The sequence below is a fragment of the Penaeus chinensis genome, chromosome 3 (assembly GCF_019202785.1).
Source record: "Penaeus chinensis breed Huanghai No. 1 chromosome 3, ASM1920278v2, whole genome shotgun sequence".
Taxonomy (NCBI): domain Eukaryota; kingdom Metazoa; phylum Arthropoda; class Malacostraca; order Decapoda; family Penaeidae; genus Penaeus; species Penaeus chinensis.
In genome coordinates this window covers 2,608,298-2,618,297 of record NC_061821.1, presented here as the reverse complement: position 1 = coordinate 2,618,297, position 10,000 = coordinate 2,608,298, and the positions used below count along the sequence as shown (strand labels likewise).

Sequence of the window (10,000 nt, the reverse complement as noted above, 5' to 3'; positions counted from 1 at the left end):
CATGAATCTATCGGCACCAACTACGGTCTGATCAACAAGGCTGATATTTCAGAAAGAACAGGGATACTACCACTTTAACACTTACCATTGTAACACTTTGTCTCTATGCTACACGCTCTCGTAACTGTCGCGTCTAAATTACTCTTTGTTCTCAATAATTGGCGAAAAGAGGCAGCAGAAACTCTCAGTCTCGGGAACATGTTGACTTGACTGCGGCAGGAGATACGGGCGTAGTGTATTTACGTATCTATTCGCTAATTTGTTTGATTGTTTGATTATCTTATCATGTAAGATATGTCGTTATTAAATAGTTAGATTGTAAGGTTAAAAATGTATGAAGAAATTTTCTGTATGATAAATATTTTAAGCTCGTTGACAATGAGTTTCCATAGGAAACACATTTAGGATATACTTTTCACTCACCCATGTTAATAAGAATTATGCCAAAAAATTATCACAACTCTGAAATTTCACAATAAATCCACCAGACGACAAGAAAATCCAAAATCCATTGAACAGAATCGCAGTCTCAACAACAACAACGTTTTCAAAACATGGCTTCAGTAAGCGTTATATTTCTCTTGCCTTTTTTATCAGTTTCAGGTGTAATAAAAAAGTTGTCGCGTCTATAAAGTGTAAATCTAGGACTTGTGAGTTAGTAGGAGGCTATATGATAATGTATTTTGTATGAATTAGAGGCATGAATGTATAGTAAGTGCGAGGTGTTTCACATGCAGCGCGAGCGGTAGTAATATTTTCTCGTCTAGTTTTCTGTAATGATTTTGAGATATTTCAGCGTATAACTTTAAAGAATTTAAAGAAGTGTTTGGAGCACATGGGCTTGGGTGTTCATTATCAAGAGGGTGTGGTAAAGCTCCCTACGACTATTATAAAGCTTACGTGACCGGCAGCCGGCACTGATTTCTAAAGTGCCGGTAGACACGCTCATATTGGGATGAAGTGCCAATAGAGTTATCTTACCTCTTGGCCTGATATTTCTCTTGCTAGACCTCCTATGAAAAGGATCCACAAAATTTGCAGTATTAACCAAAAATCTTACTAACCAGGAGACTTGCCATCCAATCATTGTATTTCCCTATTGGGGGCTATACTACTGTTTGCCGTGGACTTGCTCTCATTGTGGCATAAATTGCAGCCTATTTTCTTAATTTGTGATGTTCTGTTCCTACACAGATCATTTCTAGTAGCAGCAGAAATCTGTCTCAGAATTCTTTGATCTGTTGATTTCATGCAGCTTCTGTTTGCATTGCCCACTGTGTATGTCTAAAATCACTTATATTGATAAAATTTTCTAGTCAAAAGACACTCCTTTTTTTACAAAAGATACTGTACCTTTACATATTTCTGGAGAAACTGATAGTTGGCCAATAATACTTTCCTTTGTAATTCTGTAGAGAACTTCCACATTCCAGATACTGACAAAATTGGTAATTAAAGTATTTATAGGTTTCTGTATACAGAAACCTATTATAAGGACAATATTGGCCCCAATAGCTAGGAAAGACATAATATATACCGGTATATGGGACATTGCAGGGCAATATTGTAAATATGATAGTAGTTGCAGTAAATTACATCAGTTTCATACAGTTTCCACTGGGCTCTACTCCCAACAATCAACTGTGTAGTGGTATTGTATTAAGGTTCATCACGAGTTGATAGAGCGTCAACATTGGCTGCTACTATGATAGTGGTAATTTGTTTAGTGTCATAGGGATCACTGAGGGTTACTGTCAGTATTATTACTGTTGTTAATTTTCATGGACTAAAATTACTAAATCTGGACAGCAAATCAAATGCAGATCCAGAGGGCATTATATTTTTGTTTGTTGCTTGGTTATTGGTAATGACTGTCTATTAAAGCTTGGAACAGGTTCAGTATACAAAATGTGTGTATTTGATGTAATAAAATGATAGAAGCATAACATTTTAAAGTAGTCTACAAGAATTATGTATACTATAGTCTAAACTTTTAAGATTGACTTTAGTTAAATCTTCTCTTTTTAGCATGGTGGTGGTGGTGCAGGTGGAGGTGGTGTTGGCAGAGAGACAGTTGCTGCCACAGGTGCCACCGGGCCGGGTGAACGTCGAGAGGGCGGACCAGGAGCACGGAATGGAGAACAGAAAGATAAGAAACGAAAGGAGTCCATTCTCGACCTCAGCAAATATCTTGATAAGGCCATTAGGGTGAAGTTTTCGGGTGGACGTGAAGCTTCAGGAATTTTGAAGGGATTCGACCAGCTACTAAATCTTGTGCTTGACAATACCATAGAGTACCTTAGAGGTGAGATTCAAGATGTTGCATAAAGCAAATGTTAATAATTCTTTTGGTTTACTTGTATCTGTATCTCTTCTCTCCCAGCATTTCTAAATGCCTGTATTAATGTCACAGTCAGTAATATCTACCCCTTCCCTCTTCATCTCTCCCCTCTCAGTTTCTGTCTCTCTATGAGTTTCAGTCTTGCTGTGCCTCTATGTGTTTGTCTCTTTGCCCCTGTCTTTGTCTGTGTGTTTGTCTCTTTGCCTGTATATCTGTCTTTTTCTGTGCCTGTGTTCCTCGCTCTTGTTAATTGCCTGTCTCTTATGCTGTATCTTTGTCTCTAGTGATGCATTTGCATGGGACCCTCTCCTTTGTCCGACTTTTCTTTTTCATCCCATCTGATAATTTTGAAAGAGATCTTTTCAGGTATCACATCAGTATTTGTTACATTGATCTAACGGTGCATTTGATCTCTTTCAGATCCCGATGACCCTTACAAACTAACAGAAGACACAAAGGAAAGAGGATTGGTGGTCTGTCGAGGAACAGCTGTCGTACTTATCTGTCCTATGGATGGCTGCGAGGCAATTGCAAATCCTTTTGTGCAACAAGAAAATTAAGTGTGCATGTCTGTGTTTTAAAAGGAATATTTGGTTTATTTGGGTGAAACAGAATGTGATAGAGGGAAGTTTCTTTGTATCATGTGAAATTCCTAATTACTTGTAGGTTTCTGTAATGAAGATAGATATTGATTTATGTTTTTTTATGGGAATTGTCTTAGTTTGTCATATCACATTTATTGTTTAATGGCTGTTTATTAAGTGTTGAATAATTTATTCAATTTAATGCAAAAAGTGGATGTTGAATGAAGGTATTTAATTTCTATGTGTTTCATGATAGTTATTTTATTAGAAACCATTTGACTACAGGTTTTGTTTGATATACTGATACCTTTTTCATGCATATTTAACCAGGCCATTTGGATGCATTTCATATTTCTCGGAATATATTGAAAAGTAAATTTATATTTCATAAACAGGGTTTTATTATGAGTTTCAGGCAATTGACCAATATTTATGACTCCTTTCTGTTCTTCATAACACAAGTTCAGTAATAAAAATAATGAGAGTTGTTTACATTTATTTTTTGGTTTACATTTTCATGATGTCCTTGAAGTGAGATTCTTTTACATTTGTGCATTTTTGTATCGTCTTGTATTTCATATGAACAAAATATATGAATTTCGAATGGTACATTATGTAGTTTTATTAATACTTACTGATGTCTTGATATATGTATATATATTTTTCATGTTTGTATTTTTCGGGAAGTTGTAGCAGGTTTGGGTAAACCATTTGTTCATATTTGTTTTACTTTTTATTACATTTTCTTGTTATGGAAGATTGTGAAGTAAATGAAAATTAAAATTCTTGTAAAAAATCTAATTATTGGAGAGTTTTAAGTCAGGACTGTGACCTCTCTGCAGAAAATGCTGTCTGTCACATATTTTTGGTTCACATATCTTTTCTATTTGTAGTATTAGGCATATTTATAAATAATTTTCTTTACAAGTAATATCATTAATGATTACTGAGAACAAAACAAAACTCAGATTAAGAACTGGACTAGGAAGAATAAAATAATTTCTCATTTGATGTCTGATTTCCTTATAGAACAGCAACAATTAGCAACACTCCACATGGCTTTATATTCACAAGAGATTGATAATAAAGTATAGTAAATGGTATGCTTGCAGTGCAGGATATTTCACCAATAAAACCAGAAAGCATGTTTATCGTTTCTATATTTAATCTCCCAACTACAGACAACCAAACAACACTGTCTCTGACTCACTGATGACATTTCAATTTTTGCACTTGGAACTGCAAAAAAATCAGGATATTACAACACCTCTTTATTCACAGAGATTCATCTGTTCTCTTCACATCATTCAAGTTGAAAATCCTTTGACTCAGATTTGCAATTCCATGTGCAAGATTCAACCAATTCTGTCTGTTCTGTTATTCAGAAGACGCTAATAACAGAGAAAACACAAATTCACCATCAGAGTGTTACGTGTACCTAAATACATGTGAGTTTAATATACCTGTATTAAGGTATGCTGTACTTGTAACACTAGTTGGTCAAGAGATCAGTCAAATATCACATGGCAAGTCACCTAGCTACTCTTTAGGGCAGTTTCATGTATCTTATGCAGAAGAGGTAATGCAAACTAATGAATCTTATAACAAAAAAAATGGATACAAAGCCAGCGCTCTGTAGTAAAAAATGTTTTGATGATCTACGGTTAATAGCCTTGTCAACTAAACTCTTTCAATGGCATTATGATATGGATATTAAGTATGAAAGTGATTATGAGATCCCAACCGTCACAGACCTAAGCAGAGTGTTAGGCATATCCACTGAAAAAGTGTAGTAAGCAAATGCATCTGAATGTGTATTAAATCTCAGTGTCGAAAGAGGTTCACGAGAGTATACAATTAAGATTCCCCTCTCAAAACCGTAACCCAGGGTAAGAATGTTAAGCCAATACAAATGTCCCAATGACAATAAATATCCACTTTGTGCATGATTTTTCTTTTTTAAGAATGTGTGTGTACGTAAGCATGGATGTTGGTTCCCTTTCGCCAGAAAAGGGACTTGAGGTAATTAAAAACCACACCATATGCGATGACTGTAGGTAATTTACAGCGTGAATCACAACCAGCGTGAGCCTTATTGGTGCCTTGTCCAAAAGCTGATCAACTCGCAAAAAAAAAAAAAAAAAGTGATAAAAACAGCCAATGGCTACAGAGCATTCTTGCACCAGTTCACTGTCTTTAGCATCCTATAAAGGACACTCGATTCCTCCACCACAAGAAACTACAAAAGGACTCTATACCACATATACATAAAAAGTGTGTATAAGCAACTGAATCACGTTTCCATAAACGAATGACATTATATTAAGTATATCACAATATATTAATCATGTGTATCACAAAATTATCATCAACTGAATACCCATTTGTCATCCGACTAAATAACCACATAATAGCATACTCAATTATACATAAAAAACGAACTATACACAACAATCTGTAACGCAATCATCACATACAGCTAGGTCAGTGTAGCCAGGTGTAATTGCAATATGTTTATTTTTTCTACGACACAAGATGGTCATTTTGCAAGATCTAGATTTACCCATTCTCTGTTTCGTACTTATTTTTGTCTTATGATATTGCAATCTCACTTGGTGCTACAACTGACTTCTCTCAGTGACTCAAATGACTGTAAAATATTCATTTAAACTTAAACAACTATCTTTTTTATATATTTTTAATGTTATATATATTTTTTATTTATTTTTAGACATCTTTGCAAAAAGGAACAAAAGACTCCACTACGGCGGAGTTCTGTAAACGTAATGCATGTGCTATTTACACAGGGCAATAAATATTTCCTCTTCGTGCATTCTCTCCCTGAAAAAGGACATATTTTGAGCCAAAGGATTGTCTAGAACCAAATATAACTCCTGATACATAGCTCAAAAAAGCAGAATATGTAAATATATATATATACATTCTTCAAAAGTCCCATAGCGATCGCGTTCAAGAAAACGCGGTTTTCTCGCGTAGCGTTTCTCTTCCGTGCGTTCGGGGAGCCAGTCGTTAACCGTCGTGGTTGCCATTAACGTCCTTGTACTCGGCGCAGTCCTGGCACTTGACTAGGCCGGACTCGTCGCAGCTGGAGCACTTGAGAGCCACGAATTCGAGCGTCCAGTCGTTGCGGTGGACGGATTTTTTTGACCCGTTGCAGACGGTGCACGGGAGGAGACGGAAGCCGCCGCAGGTGTCGCACGTGCTGGCTGAGGCCGCACGCTGTCGGAGGAAAGGGCGCTTTAGTGATGCTCAGTAGGAGGGCGGTTTTTTTTCAATATGAATCACCCTTGTTTTTACCAATTGACTCAAGTGGCTGATACAAATCTTACAATCAGAGATACCGACTTTGAAGAAAACAATTGCGTAGTCATCCTAACGCAAGGTGGAGACAAAGAACTTATCTCTAATGCGATATCTAAAATCACACAACTGGGAGCTGTGGAAGCCTCATGATGGATAAGAAACCACTCACCCTGTACGGCTGAAGTAGACGACGTAATTCCCCGCATTCATTTAATCGCTCGATCTGCTCAGCATCCTGTACAGAAAACGCCAAATTAATTAAAGTACAACACAGTTAAAGAGAACCTTTTCTTCCAACATCAACCCCATATGCTTGTAACTCCGTTTTAATCTTTTAAAAAATGATTCCCATGGAGAATGACATACAGCTCATAAATATCACCGCTTAATACTTCCTGTTCCCAACCGAGAAATAGAGAATCAAGTTATATTATCAATGGCGAATCTCATACTCAAAAAAGTGCATGCGGGGGGCAAAGGAAAACAGAAAGCTATCCCACGTCGTGAGTGGCATCACCTTGCACTTTCAGAATGCAGAAGGATGTGTGACTCATGACGGGAAGCGAGGACGTCTGGCATGACTTTAAGCGGAATGCAATGAAGAGAAACAAAGGAAGTGCCAAGATGTAACTGAGACAACGTTGATGACAATGGCTTACCAAGGTACCAAGGACAGGAAGAACCGTAACTTGACATATAGAATACACATTTCAGAACAATATAGTTATAAAAGAGACCACTAAAGTTTGGGGAAAAACCGGCAATAGAACGTTCCATTTCGTCAAAAGAAACTAACAAACCCTGACATTGATGAAGGAAATCAGAAGCAACAAAGTTTAAGTGTAAACAACACGGGGCCTGGGAATTTATAGCCTGGGGATCTTTCCCTTTAGTTTTACAAGGTCCCATCAAAGTAAAACAATAAAGTATCTCTTTTGTTACATTTACTACATATAATCAAAAGGAAACGATGCTGCCGGAGGTTTACAGGTAATGCAAGTGCGGTTTTCTTTGCGCCAAAAAAAGGATTGTTGAAAGACGTTTTTATGAAGTCACGTGATAGAAATTACGTAAATTAAAGAGGCAAAAACAGGGGGGGGGGGGCACTTGAGTTTTTATAAAACGAGGAAAATGAACATAGTCACAATCTCTTCCCAGAAAAAAACTGCATATTTGTAATGGACAGATATGAAAACATTGAAAATTGAGGAAGAGGCCAAGAAGAGAGAAGAAAAAGACTCAACGTCTCCTACTCCTCCTCCTCCAAACTTCCACACAAAAACACTCACCCCCAAGTACTGTCCCTCGAGGAACACATGTGGCACGGTGACCCCGCGGGCATGGAGGCGGTCGAGGAGCTGGATCTGGGTATCACGCGCCATGAACACGTCCCTTTCCTCGAAACGGACCAACAACGTCCATAGAATCTTACGAATTCTTAGACAACGTTCGTAGGTGTCTCGAACGATGCCCAGTGTGGTGACGTAGACAACTACCTTTCCCCGCTCGCGTTCCATGAAGTGCTGGGGAAAAAGAAAAACAATTTTGCAAGGTTAAGCATTTTGGGTGTGTGTGTGGGGGGGTGGGGGGTAAGGTTGTTGTTATCATAGCTATTGCTGTGTTTTTTGTTATTGTTACAGTTACTGTTATTATTGTTGCAATTATTAATACTATTATTGTTAAGATTATTATTATCATTATTACTATTAAAAATATTATTATTATTAGTAGTAGTAGTAGTAGTATTATTAGTAGTATTATTATAATTATTATTATTATTACTATTAGTTTATGAAGGGTCTGATATTGATATCGGTGATGTAAAAGGTTGTATGAATGTGATTGTTAATTAATGATACTAATTACAAAAGTGAAAATGATGCTTGATGGTGACGACGAAGGCGGTGGTTTTGGTGAAGACGATGGTGGTGATGGTGATGATGGTGATGGTGATAGTGATGGTGGTGATGATGATGATGATGATGGTGATGATGGTAATAATGATGGTGATGGTAATGGTGATGATGGTAAGAAATAATACCAATAATGATAAAAATAATAATAATAATGATAATAATAGCAAAATAACAACAACAATAACAATAATAACAATAGTAATGATAGCACTAACTGTGATATTACACTAGTTATTGCAAATATAAGTACAAGAAATAAAGAGAGACAATCCTTAAAAGAAACTCTGAGATAATAATGATAAGCGCCTCGAGCAGTTGAGATAAGGGAATTATCTTTAACAAGAGGTTGTTCGCAGAGATAAAAATCTGATGACAAAAAAGACTATTTTTTTCGTTGTTATTTGCTATAAATTCTGTTTTTGTTGGTCGTTTTATATCTTATTATTATTGTTATTGTTACTACTGTTGTTGTTGTTACTGCTGTGTCATTTGTGTTATGCTAATTATGGTCAATATTATAATTATTGTTATTGCATCGTCATTGCTGTTATTTTCATTCGTTTCGTCCTACTTATCATGAGCTCTAAATACTAGTAATTACACATCAACAAAATAACACAAACCATGATTATCTCATTAATTCAGATAAAAAAGTACTGTTGATTAATCAAGAATAGAACATCCCCCTGAGCACTTTATTTATTTATTTATTTATTTTACTTCGAGAGAAAAATGATTGATAGGAAATTGATAGGAATAGAATCCTTCCTCATCATAGTCTTCCTCTTCCCTCCGGCCAGCCAGTCCGGATTCCCGACCTTTCTCACTTTTTGAGCTTAACTGGGCGTGGCTCTGCCCTCGATAACGTTATTTCCTTGTGCTTACATACATACACATGCAATTACACGTACATACATATATGCAAACATATTTATGCAAATACACAGACACATACACACACACAAACACGATCGGACTGAAAATTATAATAAATAAAGACGAATGTTAGAATGTATTCATATATCCTCGATTCCCTAACCGACCTTCTGACCATAACGACCAATTTCGACATAGCGAAACATGCAATAAACACTCCTTATAGGCCAAACAAAGTCATGGCAGAGACACTGACATTTAAAAAGCAACCCCCTGCCGCCCTAGAAGCTTGTTTACGTGCGACAGAACTTGATGTGTGAAATCTTACTTAATCTTGAAACGGGTTCATTCGGTTTCTAGGCCACTGCTCACGATTGCAAGGCAGGTATTGAGTCCAAATCAATTGGTCCAATAAGATATTTTTTTATTTTAATTACTGTAAATTGAGTTTCGTCTGATTAATTATTTTATTTCCTTTTTTTTATTATTCTTGACGTTGGAATGTTTCTCCTTTTATATCGTTGAGCGTCCGACCTCGCTTTGCACTTTCGAACACTTATTGGCGTGGTCGTGTGTGGGGGGGGGGGGGGGGGGAGAGAGGTCGTCCACCTTTAGGTCACCCGCCTCCGACGAACAAGGTCAAAGGCGATAAATGGTGGCGTCGTAAGGTCACACGTGTCAGTTCGTGAACTCTGGTAACGTGACCTATTGCCATTTTTTTGAAAGAGGGTTTTTGGGGTGTTCCTTCTATCTCTTTTTTCTTTTTACAATTCTCTTTTATTCCTCTTTCTCTCTCTTTCTCCATTTCAATTTTCTTTTATCCATCTCTCTCTCCTTTTCCCTTTCCCACTCCCTCTCCCTCTTTCAATTCCTCTTCCTCTCTCCCTCCCCTTCCAACTCCCACTCCCTCTCCCTCTCTCTACCAAGTTCAAAATACCAAGATATCGTAAAGGTCGGGA

At 37.0% G+C, this 10,000-nt stretch overlaps 3 protein-coding genes across 3 annotated transcripts in view; 1 reads left to right on the top strand and 2 right to left on the bottom strand.

The window, feature by feature from the left end:
* LOC125039002 (28S ribosomal protein S22, mitochondrial-like) overlaps positions 1-226 on the bottom strand; it is a 5,613-nt gene extending 5,387 nt beyond the window's left edge. The window contains exon 1 of the mRNA XM_047632721.1: positions 86-226. Within this exon, the coding sequence (XP_047488677.1) occupies positions 86-200 (115 nt within the window). The 5' untranslated portion in view covers positions 201-226. The remainder of the gene's footprint in view (positions 1-85) is intronic.
* A 182-nt stretch (positions 227-408) lies between these two features.
* On the top strand, positions 409-3,534 carry LOC125039004 (U6 snRNA-associated Sm-like protein LSm7). Its single transcript, XM_047632726.1, has 3 exons — positions 409-563; positions 2,029-2,305; positions 2,762-3,534. Exons 1-3 carry the CDS (start codon positions 555-557, stop codon positions 2,899-2,901), a joined length of 426 nt encoding a protein of 141 aa, XP_047488682.1. The 5' UTR covers positions 409-554; the 3' UTR covers positions 2,902-3,534.
* A 534-nt stretch (positions 3,535-4,068) lies between these two features.
* LOC125038992 (glutaredoxin domain-containing cysteine-rich protein CG31559-like) overlaps positions 4,069-10,000 on the bottom strand; it is a 43,233-nt gene continuing 37,301 nt past the window's right edge. Inside the window, exons 2-4 of the mRNA XM_047632712.1 lie at positions 7,539-7,772; positions 6,419-6,484; positions 4,069-6,165 (exon numbers count right to left, since the gene is read on the bottom strand). Coding sequence (XP_047488668.1) covers positions 5,956-6,165; positions 6,419-6,484; positions 7,539-7,772 — 510 coding nt within the window. The 3' untranslated portion in view covers positions 4,069-5,955. The remainder of the gene's footprint in view (positions 6,166-6,418; positions 6,485-7,538; positions 7,773-10,000) is intronic.